The 16,279-nt window shown below is 45.6% G+C and overlaps 1 protein-coding gene across 5 annotated transcripts in view; it reads left to right on the top strand.

Moving 5' to 3' along the window:
- Positions 1-6: 6 nt before the first annotated feature.
- The window catches only part of epb41l4b (erythrocyte membrane protein band 4.1 like 4B), a 30,307-nt gene continuing 14,034 nt past the window's right edge, over positions 7-16,279 (top strand). The window contains exons 1-12 of one of the 5 annotated variants that reach the window (XM_090222935.1): positions 514-889; positions 1,017-1,432; positions 3,455-3,559; positions 5,594-5,636; positions 6,094-6,172; positions 6,454-6,498; positions 8,469-8,521; positions 8,609-8,729; positions 13,507-13,594; positions 13,672-13,760; positions 13,883-13,952; positions 15,924-16,093. In XM_090222935.1, the coding sequence (XP_090079061.1) occupies positions 1,178-1,432; positions 3,455-3,559; positions 5,594-5,636; positions 6,094-6,172; positions 6,454-6,498; positions 8,469-8,521; positions 8,609-8,729; positions 13,507-13,594; positions 13,672-13,760; positions 13,883-13,952; positions 15,924-16,093 (1,118 nt within the window). In that variant the 5' untranslated portion in view covers positions 514-889; positions 1,017-1,177. Of the gene's footprint in view, positions 1,433-3,454; positions 3,560-5,593; positions 5,637-6,093; positions 6,173-6,453; positions 6,499-8,468; positions 8,522-8,608; positions 8,730-13,506; positions 13,595-13,671; positions 13,761-13,882; positions 13,953-15,923; positions 16,094-16,279 lie in introns of all 5 variants that reach the window. The other 4 variants (XM_090222932.1, XM_090222922.1, XM_090222927.1 and 1 more) reach the window with 4 other exon arrangements.

Genomic DNA, 16,279 nt, shown 5'->3' with positions numbered 1-16,279 from the left:
AAGTCAGTTGATCGTATCTTACATTCTCAGAGTGAATTTTACAGATGAAAGATATGTGATATCAGTTCCAGGTCCATTTTTATGTATATTTGTGGTCTGTGGAGTCGCCTGCACATATCAAAACATTGTAGGAGTCGAGTCCTACAGGCTGCAGTGCAGTTAGACCCCATTTAAACACATTCCTGTGACCTGCCTTAGACGCACGCTCCAGTTCAGTGTCAACATAAGTCCCAGACCATGTTGTATATTCTACTGATATCATAGAAAGATTTGAGTGGCAGAGTAGCCATTACTACTAAACAACCATAGCAGGCAGATATCCAGAGTTAGTCAAATTAATATATTTGTTTTAGGAGAGGTGAACTCTCTGCACTTTCACTGGTGTGTGTGTTTCTTTCTGCTTGAATCCCTCGGCTAAACCATAATCCTACCGGTTTGTTCTGAAATTGCATTATTTTTTGCTTGTCCTCAACATTACATTGTCCCTCTTGTTGTTTTGTCCTCCACCGCGCTGACCGTGGTGTCGCCTCTGGCCGGCAGGGAGCGCTGCTTCGCTGACAGCCTGGCCCCAGTATATATAAAAAAAAAGTTTGTTCTGCGTTGTTTTTACGCAGGCGCAAAGCATGCCGTTTGTCCAGTTTCTCTGGTTGACTTACCTGTGAGGTGGAGCAGCTTCGGTTCTTCGTGAGAGGATTAAATAATACCGGCCACGGGTTTGGGTAAACGCGTCCCGGGAGACTGTAACCTCATTCCTAGCTATGTGAGACTATAGGGACGCCCGCTGCGGAGCTGCTCGAGATTTCTCCAGGATTTCAGAATCTGTGCAACAGCAGGTGCGCGAGCGGGGACAAACGGCGAGAGGAGACGACGAGGGGGGGGATGTGCTTCCGTGAGTGAGTACACTATTGAAACAGAATAAATTATTGGGAAATTCAACTGGTTGCTTTTCTTAATGCCAAATTGTCGGGTCCTGCTTAATTATGCGGCTGGTGATCCCCACGGCTGCCGAATTTCAGGATTCAGCGGCAGCCTGAAGCCTCCGTGCCTGCGGTGAGTGACTCTTCGCCCCGGGGTGGTGGCAGTGGGACAAACGCCACACATTGTTTCCGTGTAGTAAGCCTCCCCGTGGACACCGAACACGGTGCTCGCGCTGTGGGTAAAATTAACAATTGGAAAGATGATGGGCTTCCTACGCCGGACGTTCAGCCACCGCTCGCGCAGACGGTTTCAGACAGCGGACGAGTGGGACGGGAAAGGAAGAGGGGGAACCGCGAACCCCGCGCTCCTCGCGCACCAGCAGCAGGTCGTCCACGCGCCCGCGGTGGTGACCGGGGGAGCGGCCGTGCACATCCCAGCGGCTGGGACCGAGAAGGATGCAATCACCTGCCGCGTGCTGCTGCTGGATGGGTCGGACGTTAACGTGGATATACCAGTGAGTGTGTGGTGTCTCCATATTATTTTCAGACATATTTCTCTCAGCAGAATATCAAGTGACTGTTCTTCTATGGTTTAGGTCATTCAGCACCATGGAGTTTTACCACCTGTCATTGTGTGTGTTCTGTGCAGTTAGGGGTAGGGCTACAGATGGTGTTGTGATTAGCCAATTCACCACATTACTTCCCCATTCTGACTGTTGGCAGGAAGCTGCCTACCTCAGAGAAACCTACACCTCCTGCCCTCTCTGCCCATCTCCCTCCCTCTCTGCCCATCTCCCTTCCCCTCTCTGCCCATCTCCCTTCCCCTCTCTGCCCATCTCCCTTCCCCTCTCTGCCTCCTTCCCGCCATCCTCAGTTTTCTATCTCTGTCTCTCTCTTGTCTCTGTGAGGGAGTGATGTGATTTATCTCGTGGCGCTGTGACAGAGTGTGTGTGTCCTGGGGAGACGTAGACATGTGTGCGTCATGTTGTCTTGAGAGTTTTATTTTAAAGGTTGAGTTTGTGCGTGTGTCATCGTGGTCAGTGAAGCCGTCTCATGCGTCACCTTTTGAATACATACAGGAAGTCAGACTGCTGAGGGAATCAATGGTCATAGATGGAGAACCTATGACCTAATGTTACAGTAGAGATGCTAGTAGTTTATCGTTATAATACGTTTGATTTGTATCAGGCAAAAAATTATTTGGCAAATAGACAATACATCAGAACATGAGAGCAATTCACTGTGTGTGAGGATGTAAATTGTTGAAGTTAAATTTAGTGCGCTGCAGGTGCGTGGAGCCACCTGCATAAAAGGCTTTATGAATTTTGACTCCAGAGATGATTTCTTGCAGTGTGTGGAAAGCATCCTCTCTTCAGAACGAAACAGTACATTCAGTAATATCACATTAAATCTATTCCAAACAGTAGGCTGTAACTTTGCCTTAGAGAATACAGGCTTGTGTATGTAAGGACTATTTCCTTTGTTTTCTCTTGTTAATTAGAACTAGCTCATGCTAACGGCCACCAGACGTCAGCTGACTGAAACCAGAGTCTATATAGCGCTCTAACAGGAACAAGCCTGAACATGACTGCTGAATCTTCCCTCAGGGATTCATCTACAGTTTAAATTAATTCAATTGAACTATTGTCTTCATCCAAAATCGACCTGCTAGGGCCTGCTCCCTAGGGGAAGATGTTTAGGGGTGTGGGTGCTGACTTTTATGTGTCAGGGGTCTGCTCATACAGGAGTAGTAGAGGTCAAGGGCACTACTTTTGTGAAAAATATATTAGGTATTTCAAATGTTTTTCTTGTGATATATCAGGGGGTGCTGTAGCACCCTCAACACCCCTTAACACCCCAGTGCTATGCCCCTAGGCACTTACAGCTAGCCACTACCCCCTAAACACTCATCTAGAGATGATTTGATGGGTACTAACACTATGGTGTTCACCTTGTCTGCCTTTCTTTAGGCTTGGTGGACTTTGTCCAATTTTTACTTGCACCTGCTGTCTAATCCAGATCTACACAGGAGCTTTGGGGATAATATCTAGGGGGAAAGTCTGTCTAGGGAAAGTGCTTTGGGTAGGGGCTGGTTTGGGAGTGTGTTGTGCTGTGCTTTGACGGGAGTTGAGGAACAGGAAGGACAAGAGTTTATTTATTTATTTTTTGTGTGTGACCTCCCACTCCATAACCACACACACAGGTTGGCAGGTTCATACTTGTTATCAGGGAACAAAGTACAAGGTTATCCTCTCTCTTTTAAAAACACACTTTGAGGGGTGCAGCTTTTTAGTGGTTTAGGGCATTGCATCTTGGTGGGTGTTCAGCTCAAGAGCCCTATGGATTGTAGGTGTTTCAAAGACAAAGGCCTGAATTATGGCTTCTCCCTCAGGTCTTCTCCCTCTGATTCTGCCCCAGATGCAGTCCCTAGTAATGACCCACACTCTGTCATTCTGCTCCATATCCACTCACAAGGTCTAGGCTGTTTATTCTCCAGCCTCCCTATTGTGACTATAATACATGTGTGTGTTTAATAGAAAAGGTCAAAGGGCCAGGAGCTGTTTGACCAGATCAGGTATCATCTGGACCTGGTGGAGGCTGACTACTTTGGACTGCAGTTCATGGACCCAGAACAAGTCTCAGTGAGTAGATATACATAAAGCCTCTGAACACACACACCACAACCTGCCATTGCTGAGGGGATTCCCTATGATGTAATCACACTAGTTAAATCAATCACAGTGTGGTGTTAAAATGATTGATCTGACGCTCCAGCTATCTGTCATATTCTCTCTCTCTTTCTGCCTGTCGCTGTCTCTCTGCCTGTCGCTGTCTCTCTGCCTGTCGCTGTCTCTCTGCCTGTCGCTGTCTCTCTGCCTGTCGCTGTCTCTCTGCCTGTCGCTGTCTCTCTGCCTGTCGCTGTCTCTCTGCCTGTCGCTGTCTCTCTGCCTGTCGCTGTCTCTCTGCCTGTCGCTGTCTCTCTGCCTGTCGCTGTCTCTCTGCCTGTCGCTGTCTCTCTGCCTCTCTCTCTACTTTTTATTCTATGGGGTAGATCAGCTTTAATATTGCAGATAGATTGTGGGTTCTATCAATGTAATTGTCTGCATCATTTCCAATCCCCCATACACGTTTTATATTGTCCTTTATTATTTTCCTCTACCACCCCTCCCTAATTGGAGTAAAGTAATGGACAACAACACTTAGGCTTCTACTTCCAGCCTATACATATTACAGACACAATGTATTTTACAATAGTCATCTTTGTTTTGAGTCTCAGCCTTCAGCTCCACTCACCCCTCCCATCTATCTCTGAACCCCACCCATCTATCTCTGAAGCCCTCCCATCTATCTCTGAAGCCCACCCATCTATCTCTGAAGCCCTCCCATCTATCTCTGAAGCCCTCCCATCTATCTCTGAAGCCCTCCCATCTATCTCTGAACCCCTCCCATCTATCTCTGAACCCCTCCCATCTATCTCTGAACCCCTCCCATCTATCTCTGAAGCCCTCCCATCTATCTCTGAAGCCCTCCCATCTATCTCTGAAGCCCTCCCATCTATCTCTGAAGCCCTCCCATCTATCTCTGAAGCCCTCCCATCTATCTCTGAAGCCCTCCCATCTATCTCTGAAGCCCTCCCATCTATCTCTGAAGCCCTCCCATCTATCTCTGAAGCCCTCCCATCTATCTCTGAAGCCCTCCCATCTATCTCTGAAGCCCTCCCATCTATCTCTGAAGCCCTCCCATCTATCTCTGAAGCCCTCCCATCTATCTCTGAAGCCCTCCCATCTATCTCTGAAGCTCTCCCATCTATCTCTGAACCCCTCCCATCTGGCCAGCAGCATAACACCCTGCATCCCACTGCTGGCCTGCTTCTGTAGCTAAGTAGGCTTGGTCCTGGATGGGAGACCAGATGCAGCTGGAAGTGGTGTTGGAGGGCCAGTAGAAGGCACCCTTTCTTCTGGTCTAAAAATAAATATATATATCCCTATTCCCCAGGCCAGTGATTTGGGACATTGCCCTGTGTAGGGTGTCCTGGGACGTTAAACGAGTGTCCTGACTCTCTGTGGTCACTAAAGATCCCATGGCACTTATTGTAAGAGTAGGCGTGTTTACCCTGGTGTCCTGGATAAATTCCCAATCTGGCCCTCATACCATCATGGCCACCTAATCATCCCCAGCTTACAATTGGCTCATTCATCCCCTCTCCTCTCCCCTGTAACTACTAACTTACCTGGTAAAATAAGGGTTAATAAATAAATACATTATCTGAAACCATCCCATCTATTTCTGAACACAATCCTGTTTTGATTTCTGTTTGCCATTTATTTTTCAACTGTGCTGTGATGTTTCACAAAAGTTCTGAACCTTTCTATTGTCATAGTTTCTACAGATTGTAAATTAAAGAAACACGTTTGACAAAGTGTTATATTATTGATTGATTGACTATGACTTTTCAGATCACCCAGCAGTGCAATTTTGAAGTGTTAGCTGCAGGTAAATGTTGCAATTCTTGTACCATTCCTGGACCTGCGACCAACAACAAGCTACATATGGACAGTACCAAAACAAGTGCTCTAATGATTCTGTCTCTTCGCAGCACAACCTGCAGAGCTGGGATGGTTGTAACCCGTCGTATGTATAACATTCTGTTGTCTACTTCTTTGTGTCTCTTGCAGCACTGGCTGGATGTGTCCAAGCCCATAAAGAAACAGATCAGAGGTCAGTCCATTCACTCCCACTATCTAATATTCTTAGTGTGTGTGTGGTGTATAGTTAATAACAAGCAAAGGCCAGCTACTTTTGCCAGACTGTTGGTAGTGTCCTCTACTTAATGTGTGCACTGTATACAGTGGGTTTGTGTGTGTGTGTGTGTAGGTAAGTGGGAAGGCAGGTGGTTCATTACCAGCTGTTGACATGGTGGTGCAGGGTGACGCCAATGTTTACTTTGTCAGGAAACGCCCCTCTCACAGAGAGGGCTGCCTGGTTCTTACCTGAGTCTCCAGACAATTTTTAAATTAAGTGCCTGGTGTCCCCAGGGTTTTTGTTTATATTTAAAAATAAAAAAATTTTTTTTTTTATACAATATGTGGTAGTCAGGCCAATCTCTTCTTTCCCCTAATTTAATCCCCCTCTCTCTCTCTCTCTCTCTCGCTCGGTCTCTGTTTCTCTGTTTCAGATGGTCCTCCATACAGACTGTTTTTCAGGGTGAAGTTCTACTCCTCAGAGCCCAATAATCTACATGAGGAGTTCACCAGGTAACACCACCACTGGCTGCCTGTGCTCACACTCTCACACACATGAATACACACACACACTCTCGTATACATACTGTCTCATTCACACAATCTCACCCCCTCCTCGGTGTAGTGTAGAGGTGTAGCTAATGACTTTGGTCCATTGGGGAAGAGACTAATTAAGGCCAAATGGACTGAGACCTCTTCAGAGAGAGAAAGACTGTCTGTCAGTCAGTGTGAAAGGGAGAAAGATTGATTCTACATCAGTGGTTTTATTCTCACTCCTTTTGTCTGTGTTCCAGGTACCTGTTTGTGCTGCAGCTTCGACAAGACATTCTGTCCGGCAAGTAAGCAGCTCCTAACACCACCGACACACACACACTAAACCTCTATCTCACTCTCTGTCTCTCATTCTCTCTCTCCATCTGGGTCGTGTCTCCTGTGTGTAGCTCTATAATAAAGTACAGGATCAGAACATCAGAGGGCTGCTAATTTGAAGAAAAGGACCTCTCCTCCCCAACACACACACACACACACACATACACACACACACACACACACACACACACACACACTCATACAGTGCATTTGGAAAGTATTGAGGCCCTTTCCATTTTTTCCACATTTTGTTACGTTACAGCCTTATTCTAAAATTAATTACATTGATGAAAAAATAATCTAAACAAAATTCCTCTTAATGACAAGGCAAAAACCGGTTTTTAGAAAAGTTTGCAAATGTATAAAAAACAGAAATGCCTTAAGTATTCAGACCCTTTTCTATGAGACCTTAAAATTGAGCTCCTGTGGTAAATTCAATTGATTGAACATGATTTGGAAAGGCACACACCTGTCTATATAAGGTCCCACAGTTGGCAGTGCATGTCAGAGCAAAAACCAAGCCATGAGGTCGAAGGAATTGTCCGTAGAGCTCAGAGACAAGATTGTGTCGAGGCACAGATCTGGGGAAGGGTACCAAAACATTTCTGCAGCGTTGAAGGTCCCCAACAACACAGTGGCCTCCATCATTCTTAAATGGAAGAATTTGGAACCACCAAGACTTTTCAGAGAGATGGCTGCACTACCAAACTGAACAATCAGGGGAGAATGGCCTTTGTCAAGGAGGTGACCAAGAACCTGATGGTCACCTTGACTGAGCTCCAGTTCCTCTGTGGCGATGGGAGAACCTTCCAGAAGGACAACCATCTCTGCAGCATTCCACCAGTCAGTTCTTTATGGTAGAGGGGCCAGACAGAAGCCACTCAGTAAAAGGCACATGATGCCTGCTTGGAGTTTGCCAAAAGGCACCTAAAGAACTCTCAAAACAAGATTCTCTGGTCTGATGAAACCAAGATCGAACTCTTGGCCTGAATGCCAAGCGTCACGTCTGGAGGAAACCTGGCACCATCCCTATATGGCGGTGGCACAATCATGCTGTGGGGGTGTTTTTCAGTGGCAGGTACTGGGAGACTAGTCAGGATCGAAGGAAAGATGAATGGAGCAAAGATCCTTGATGAAAACCTGCTCCAGAGCGCTCAGGATTTCAGACCTTCCAACAGGACAATGACGCTAAGCACACAGCAAAGACAACGCAGGAGTGGCTTCGGGACAAGTCTCTGAATGTCCTTGAGTGGCCCAGCCTTTATTTAACTAGGCAAGTCAGTTAAGAACAAATTCTTATTTTCAATGACTGCCTAGGAACAGTGGGTTAACTGCCTGTTCAGGGGCAGAACGACCTTGTCAGCTCGGGGATTTGAACTTGCAACCTTCTGGTTACTAGTCCAATGCTCTAACCACTAGGCTACCCTGAGCTCAATTGAACATCTCTGGAGAGACCTGAAAATATCTGTGCAGCGACGCTCCCCATCTAACCTGGCAGAGCTTGAGAGGATCTGCAGGGAAGAATGGGAGAAACTCCTCAAATACAGGTGTGCCAAGCCATCATACCCAAGAAGACCCAAGGCTGTAATCGCTGCCAAAGGTGCTTCAGCAAAGTACTGAGTAAAGGGTGTGAATACTTGTGTAAATGTAATATTTCAGTTTATTTTTGAATACTACTTTAATACTTTTAATACTATTTCAAATCTGTTTTTGCTGTGTCATGGTGTCATGTGTGTGGATTGAGGACATAAAAATAAAGAATTTTAGAATGAGGCTGTAGCATAACAATGTGGAAAAGGTCAAGGGGTCTGAATACTTTCTGAATGCACTGTACGTACACACACACACACACACACACACAGATAGTGTTGGAAGTAATGCTGCATGCGGTGTGTGTGGTGTGATCTCTCTGCTCTGGAAACTTCCTCTCTCCCTCCAGGTTGAAGTGTCCATATGATGTCTCAGTAGACCTGGGGGCCTACTGCTTACAGAGTAGGTGATGATTTACACACTACGGTATCTCTGGAATCAGAATTCATGTTTCTTTTACACCTGACTATAACGCGCGTGTGTGTGTAGGTGAGCTGGGGGACTGTGACCCTCTAGAGCATTCTCCTGAGCTGGTGTCAGAGTTTCGCTTCACACCCAAACAGAGTGAGACCATGGAGGCAGACATCTTTAACAAGTGGGTGGACCTAAGGTGAGTTAAAACGCCATCCAACAGGACATCTTCTCTGGTGTCTGTCTGAACAGACTGTAGGTGTGTCTGGATAAGAACACAGGACTTCTCTGGTGTCTGTCTGAACAGTCTGTAGGTTTGTCTGGATAAGAACACAGGACATCTTCACTGGTGTCTGTCTGAACAGTCTGTAGGTGTGTCTGGATAAGAACACAGGACATCTTCTCTGGTGTCTGTCTGAACCGTCTGTAGGTGTCTGGATAAGAACACAGGACATCTTCTCTGGTGTCTGTCTGTAGGTGTCTGGATAAGAACACAGGACATCTTCTCTGGTGTCTGTCTGAACAGTCTGTAGGTGTGTCTGGATAAGAACACAGGACATCTTCTCTGGTGTCTGTCTGAACAGTCTGTAGGTGTGTCTGGATAAGAACACAGGACATCTTCTCTGGTGTCTGTCTGAACCGTCTGTAGGTGTCTGGATAAGAACACAGGACATCTTCTCTGGTGTCTGTCTGTAGGTGTCTGGATAAGAACACAGGACATCTTCTCTGGTGTCTGTCTGAACAGTCTGTAGGTGTGTCTGGATAAGAACACAGGACATCTTCTCTGGTGTCTGTCTGAACAGTCTGTAGGTGTGTCTGGATAAGAACACAGGACATCTTCTCTGGTGTCTGTCTGTAGGTGTCTGGATAAGAACACAGGACATCTTCTCTGGTGTCTGTCTGAACAGACTGTAGGTGTCTGAACAGACTGTAGGTGTCTGAACAGACTGTAGGTGTCTGAACAGTCTGTAGGTGTCTGAACAGTCTGTAGGTGTCTGAACAGTCTGTAGGTGTCTGAACAGTCTGTAGGTGTGTCTGGATAAGAACAGTCTGTAGGTGTCTGGATAAGAACAGTCTGTAGGTGTCTGGATAAGAACAGTCTGTAGGTGTCTGGATAAGAACAGTCTGTAGGTGTCTGGATAAGAACAGTCTGTAGGTGTCTGGATAAGAACAGTCTGTAGGTGTCTGGATAAGAACAGTCTGTAGGTGTCTGGATAAGAACAGTCTGTAGGTGTCAGGATAAGAACAGTCTGTAGGTGTCTGGATAAGAACAGTCTGTAGGTGTGTGAACAGTCTGTAGGTGTCTGGACAGTCTGTAGGTGTCTGGACAGACTGTAGGTGTCTGGACAGACTGTAGGTGTAGGTGTCTGGACAGACTGTAGGTGTCTGGACAGACTGTAGGTGTCTGGACAGTCTGTAGGTGTCTGTCTGAACAGACTGTAGGTGTCTGAACAGTCTGTAGGTGTCTGGATAAGAACACAGGACAGGTGATAACCACATGAACAATGTCTGGTTCTTTAACATCATGCAGGTAGAGGAGTGTATCACTCTGGTGTTTTCTAGTGCTGTATCAAACCTATGTAAATCACCCTCTCTCTCCCTCTCTCTCTGGTGTCTGTCTGAACAGTCTGTAGGTGTCTGAACAGTCTGTAGGTGTCTGAACAGTCTGTAGGTGTCTGGATAAGAACACAGGACAGGTGATAACCACATGAACAATGTCTGGTTCTTTAACATCATGCAGGTAGAGGAGTGTATCACTCTGGTGTTTTCTAGTGCTGTATCAAACCTATGTAAATCACCCTCTCTCTCTCTCTCTCTCTGGTGTCTGTCTGAACAGTCTGTAGGTGTCTGAACAGTCTGTAGGTGTCTGGATAAGAACAGTCTGTAGGTGTCTGAACAGTCTGTAGGTGTCTGGATAAGAACAGTCTGTAGGTGTCTGAACAGTCTGTAGGTGTCTGGATAAGAACAGTCTGTAGGTGTCTGGATAAGAACAGTCTGTAGGTGTCTGGATAAGAACACAGGACAGGTGATAACCACATGAACAATGTCTGGTTCTTTAACATCATGCAGGTAGAGGAGTGTATCACTCTGGTGTTTTCTAGTGCTGTATCAAACCTATGTAAATCACCCTCTCTCTCCCTCTCTCTCTGGTGTCTGTCTGAACAGTCTGTAGGTGTCTGAACAGTCTGTAGGTGTCTGAACAGTCTGTAGGTGTCTGGATAAGAACAGTCTGTAGGTGTCTGGATAAGAACAGTCTGTAGGTGTCTGAACAGTCTGTAGGTGTCTGGATAAGAACAGTCTGTAGGTGTCTGGATAAGAACAGTCTGTAGGTGTCTGGATAAGAACAGTCTGTAGGTGTCTGAACAGTCTGTAGGTGTCTGGATAAGAACACCGGACAGGTGATAACCACATGAACAATGTCTGGTTCTTTAACATCATGCAGGTAGAGGAGTGTATCACTCTGGTGTTTTCTAGTGCTGTATCAAACCTATGTAAATCACCCTCTCTCTCCCTCTCTCTCTGGTGTCTGTCTGAACAGTCTGTAGGTGTCTGAACAGTCTGTAGGTGTCTGGATAAGAACAGTCTGTAGGTGTCTGGATAAGAACAGTCTGTAGGTGTCTGGATAAGAACAGTCTGTAGGTGTCTGAACAGTCTGTAGGTGTCTGGATAAGAACAGTTTGTAGGTGTCTGAACAGTCTGTAGGTGTCTGGATAAGAACAGTCTGTAGGTGTCTGAACAGTCTGTAGGTGTCTGGATAAGAACACAGGACAGGTGATAACCACATGAACAATGTCTGGTTCTTTAACATCATGCAGGTAGAGGAGTGTATCACTCTGGTGTTTTCTAGTGCTGTATCAAACCTATGTAAATCACCCTCTCTCTCCCTCTCTCTCTGGTGTTTGTCTGAACAGTCTGTAGGTGTCTGAACAGTCTGTAGGTGTCTGGATAAGAACAGTCTGTAGGTGTCTGAACAGTCTGTAGGTGTCTGGATAAGAACAGTCTGTAGGTGTCTGAACAGTCTGTAGGTGTCTGGATAAGAACAGTCTGTAGGTGTCTGAACAGTCTGTAGGTGTCTGGATAAGAACAGTCTGTAGGTGTCTGGATAAGAACACAGGACAGGTGATAACCACATGAACAATGTCTGGTTCTTTAACATCATGCAGGTAGAGGAGTGTATCACTCTGGTGTTTTCTAGTGCTGTATCAAACCTATGTAAATCACCCTCTCTCTCCCTCTCTCTCTGGTGTCTGTCTGAACAGTCTGTAGGTGTCTGAACAGTCTGTAGGTGTCTGGATAAGAACAGTCTGTAGGTGTCTGAACAGTCTGTAGGTGTCTGGATAAGAACAGTCTGTAGGTGTCTGGATAAGAACACAGGACAGGTGATAACCACATGAACAATGTCTGGTTCTTTAACATCATGCAGGTAGAGGAGTGTATCACTCTGGTGTTTTCTAGTGCTGTATCAAACCTATGTAAATCACCCTCTCTCTCCCTCTCTCTGGTGTCTGTCTGAACAGTCTGTAGGTGTCTGGATAAGAACAGTCTGTAGGTGTCTGAACAGTCTGTAGGTGTCTGGATAAGAACAGTCTGTAGGTGTCTGGATAAGAACAGTCTGTAGGTGTCTGGATAAGAACAGTCTGTAGGTGTCTGGATAAGAACAGTCTGTAGGTGTCTGAACAGACTGTAGGTGTCTGGATAAGAACACCGGACAGGTGATAACCACATGAACAATGTCTGGTTCTTTAACATCATGCAGGTAGAGGAGTGTATCACTCTGGTGTTTTCTAGTGCTGTATCAAACCTATGTAAATCACCCTCTCTCTCTCTCTCTCTGGTGTCTGTCTGAACAGTCTGTAGGTGTCTGAACAGTCTGTAGGTGTCTGGATAAGAACAGTCTGTAGGTGTCTGGATAAGAACAGTCTGTAGGTGTCTGGATAAGAACACAGAACAGGTGATAACCACATGAACAATGTCTGGTTCTTTAACATCATGCAGGTAGAGGAGTGTATCACTCTGGTGTTTTCTAGTGCTGTATCAAACCTATGTAAATCACCCTCTCTCTCCCTCTCTCTGGTGTCTGTCTGAACAGTCTGTAGGTGTCTGAACAGTCTGTAGGTGTCTGGATAAGAACAGTCTGTAGGTGTCTGAACAGTCTGTAGGTGTCTGGATAAGAACAGTCTGTAGGTGTCTGAACAGTCTGTAGGTGTCTGAACAGTCTGTAGGTGTCTGAACAGTCTGTAGGTGTCTGAACAGTCTGTAGGTGTCTGAACAGTCTGTAGGTGTCTGAACAGTCTGTAGGTGTCTGAACAGTCTGTAGGTGTCTGGATAAGAACAGTCTGTAGGTGTCTGGATAAGAACAGTCTGTAGGTGTCTGGATAAGAACAGTCTGTAGGTGTCTGGATAAGAACAGTCTGTAGGTGTCTGAACAGTCTGTAGGTGTCTGGATAAGAACAGTCTGTAGGTGTCTGAACAGTCTGTAGGTGTCTGGATAAGAACAGTCTGTAGGTGTCTGGATAAGAACACAGGACAGGTGATAACCACATGAACAATGTCTGGTTCTTTAACATCATGCAGGTAGAGGAGTGTATCACTCGGGTGTTTTCTAGTGCTGTATCAAAACCTATGTAAATCACCCTCTCTCTCTGTTTGTGTGACGGATCAAGGGATTAATCCCTGGAGCGTCTTGATTAAATCCAGGCAGTATTTAACCCTGCTAGTGTATGATCGCTCCAATCTCAGATTAGATTACACACCCATACACTGGGGCTCACTGAGCTGGCATGACACCAGTGCAAGCAAGAAACCAAAGAGAAACCCTACTGAGTTCCGCTCTCTCTCTATTGGCCAGATAAACCCCTAGGCCCTAATCTGTTGTGTACATCTGAACTGGATTACTGCAAGAAATATGGAGGACATTCCACCCAGAGGGCAGGGTATGTGTGTTAGAGACTGAGCATGTGGTTTTGTTTCCCCAGGGGTACGGATCCATCCCAGGCAGAGACCAGCTTCCTCAACAAGTGTAAATGGCTGGAGCTGTACGGAGTGGACATGCACTTTGTCAAGGTTGGTGTGTGTGCTGCTGTTGTCTGTGTTTGATGTTGTATAGTAGCACTGAGCATGTGTGACTGGGTTGTCCTCAGGGAAGGGACGGAGCTGAGTACGCTCTGGGTCTGACTCCCACTGGCATCCTGGTGTTTGAGGGCTCCACCAAGATAGGCCTCTTCTTCTGGTAAACACACACACACTTTGACATGAACACTCCAAAACACGCAATTATATATTCTTGAAAACAGCTGCGTAGTCTGCAATGTCAACTGTGTGTGTGTGTGTGTGTGTGTGTGTGTGTTCCAGGCCCAAGATCACCCGCCTGGATTTCAAAAAGAGTCGACTCACCCTAGTGGTGACGGAGGACGATGATCAGGTGAGCAATACACAAATACCCCTGCCCATGACCCCACTCTCCGAGGGTGTCTCATATATGCATGCGGTGTGTGTAGATTGCCTTTCCTTCCAGTTCTCTGCTGCCACTGACTGAAACGAACTGCAAAAATCACTGAAGCTGGAGATTCCCATCTCCCTCACTAGCTGTAAGAACCAGCTGTCAGAGCAGCTCACAGATCACTGCACCTGTTCATAGCCCATCTGTATACAGCCCATCTATCTACCTCATCCCCATACTGTATTTATTTATTTTGCTCCTTTTGCACCCCAGTATCTCTACTTGCACATCCATCTTTTGCACATCTACCATTCCAGTGTTTAATTACCTTATTGTAATTACTTCACCACCATGGCCTATTTATTGCCTTAACTCCCTTAATTGACCTTATTTACACTCACTGTATATAGACTTTGTTTTCTTTTTTCTACTGTATTATTGACTATATGTTTTGTTCATTCCATGTGTTACTCTGTGTTGTTGTTTGTGTCGCACTGCTTTGCTTTATCTTGGCCAGGTCACAGTTGTAAATGAGAAGTTGTTCTCAACTAGCCTACCTGGTTAAATAAAGGTGTTCTCAACTAGCCTGCCTGGTTAAATAAAGGTGTTCTCAACTAGCCTACCTGGTTAAATAAAGGTGTTCTCAACTAGCCTACCTGGTTAAATAAAGGTGTTCTCAACTAGCCTACCTGGTTAAATAAAGGTGTTCTCAACTAGCCTAGCTGGTTAAATAAAGGTGTTCTCAACTAGCCTGCCTGGTTAAATAAAGGTGTTCTCAACTAGCCTGCCTGGTTAAATAAAGGTGTTCTCAACTAGCCTACCTGGTTAAATAAAGGTGTTCTCAACTAGCCTACCTGGTTAAATAAAGGTGTTCTCAACTAGCCTACCTGGTTAAATAAAGGTGTTCTCAACTAGCCTACCTGGTTAAATAAAGGTGTTCTCAACTAGCCTACCTGGTTAAATAAAGGTGTTCTCAACTAGCCTAGCTGGTTAAATAAAGGTGTTCTCAACTAGCCTGCCTGGTTAAATAAAGGTGTTCTCAACTAGCCTGCCTGGTTAAATAAAGGTGTTCTCAACTAGCCTAGCTGGTTAAATAAAGGTGTTCTCAACTAGCCTGCCTGGTTAAATAAAGGTGTTCTCAACTAGCCTGCCTGGTTAAATAAAGGTGTTCTCAACTAGCCTACCTGGTTAAATAAAGGTGTTCTCAACTAGCCTACCTGGTTAAATAAAGGGGTTCTCAACTAGCCTACCTGGTTAAATAAAGGTGTTCTCAACTAGCCTACCTGGTTAAATAAAGGTGTTCTCAACTAGCCTACCTGGTTAAATAAAGGTGTTCTCAACTAGCCTACCTGGTTAAATAAAGGTGTTCTCAACTAGCCTACCTGGTTAAATAAAGGTGTTCTCAACTAGCCTACCTGGTTAAATAAAGGTGTTCTCAACTAGCCTACCTGGTTAAATAAAGGTGTTCTCAACTAGCCTACCTGGTTAAATAAAGGTGTTCTCAACTAGCCTGCCTGGTTAAATAAAGGTGTTCTCAACTAGCCTACCTGGTTAAATAAAGGTGTTCTCAACTAGCCTACCTGGTTAAATAAAGGTGTTCTCAACTAGCCTACCTGGTTAAATAAAGGTGTTCTCAACTAGCCTACCTGGTTAAATAAAGGTGTTCTCAACTAGCCTGCCTGGTTAAATAAAGGTGTTCTCAACTAGCCTACCTGGTTAAATAAAGGTGTTCTCAACTGGCCTACCTGGTTAAATGAAGGTTAAATAAAAAATACATTTAAAAAATATGCAAAGAAAACCATTTCCATTTCTCACCACCACAGATTTACAGGCGACACACTTGTATGTGATCGCCCCCTATTTCACCTTTTGACTTGACAGCAGAGACCATTTCATTGACATTTAAATATTTGGAGAGTGGTGTTTGATTGTGATTGGCTGTTGTGTGTTTAGGGGCGGGAGCAGGAGCACACCTTTGTGTTCCAGTTGGACAGTTCGAAGACGTGTAAACACTTGTGGAAATGTGCTGTGGAGAGCCACGCCTTCTTCCGGCTGCGCCAGCCCACAGCTGGGAAGGCCTCCAGCAGTGACTTCACACGCCTTGGATCACGTTTCAGGTTCAGGTGGGTGGGGCTCGCACCAATACTCAACTCCACAACAGAGGTTGTGCCCAAAATAGCACCCTATTCCCTATATAGTGCACCACTTTTGACCAGAGTTCTAGGGTGCACTATATAGTGAATAGAGTGCCATGTTGGATGCACTCTGAGAATAGGTAGGCTTCTGGTCAAAAGTAGTGCACTAACTGA

Source organism: Oncorhynchus mykiss, chromosome 3, assembly GCF_057628025.1.
Source record: "Oncorhynchus mykiss isolate SJ-2025 chromosome 3, ASM5762802v1, whole genome shotgun sequence".
NCBI lineage: Eukaryota > Metazoa > Chordata > Actinopteri > Salmoniformes > Salmonidae > Oncorhynchus > Oncorhynchus mykiss.
The sequence above is the reverse complement of the archived record's forward strand: the minus strand, read 5'-3'. Positions and strand labels throughout refer to the sequence as shown.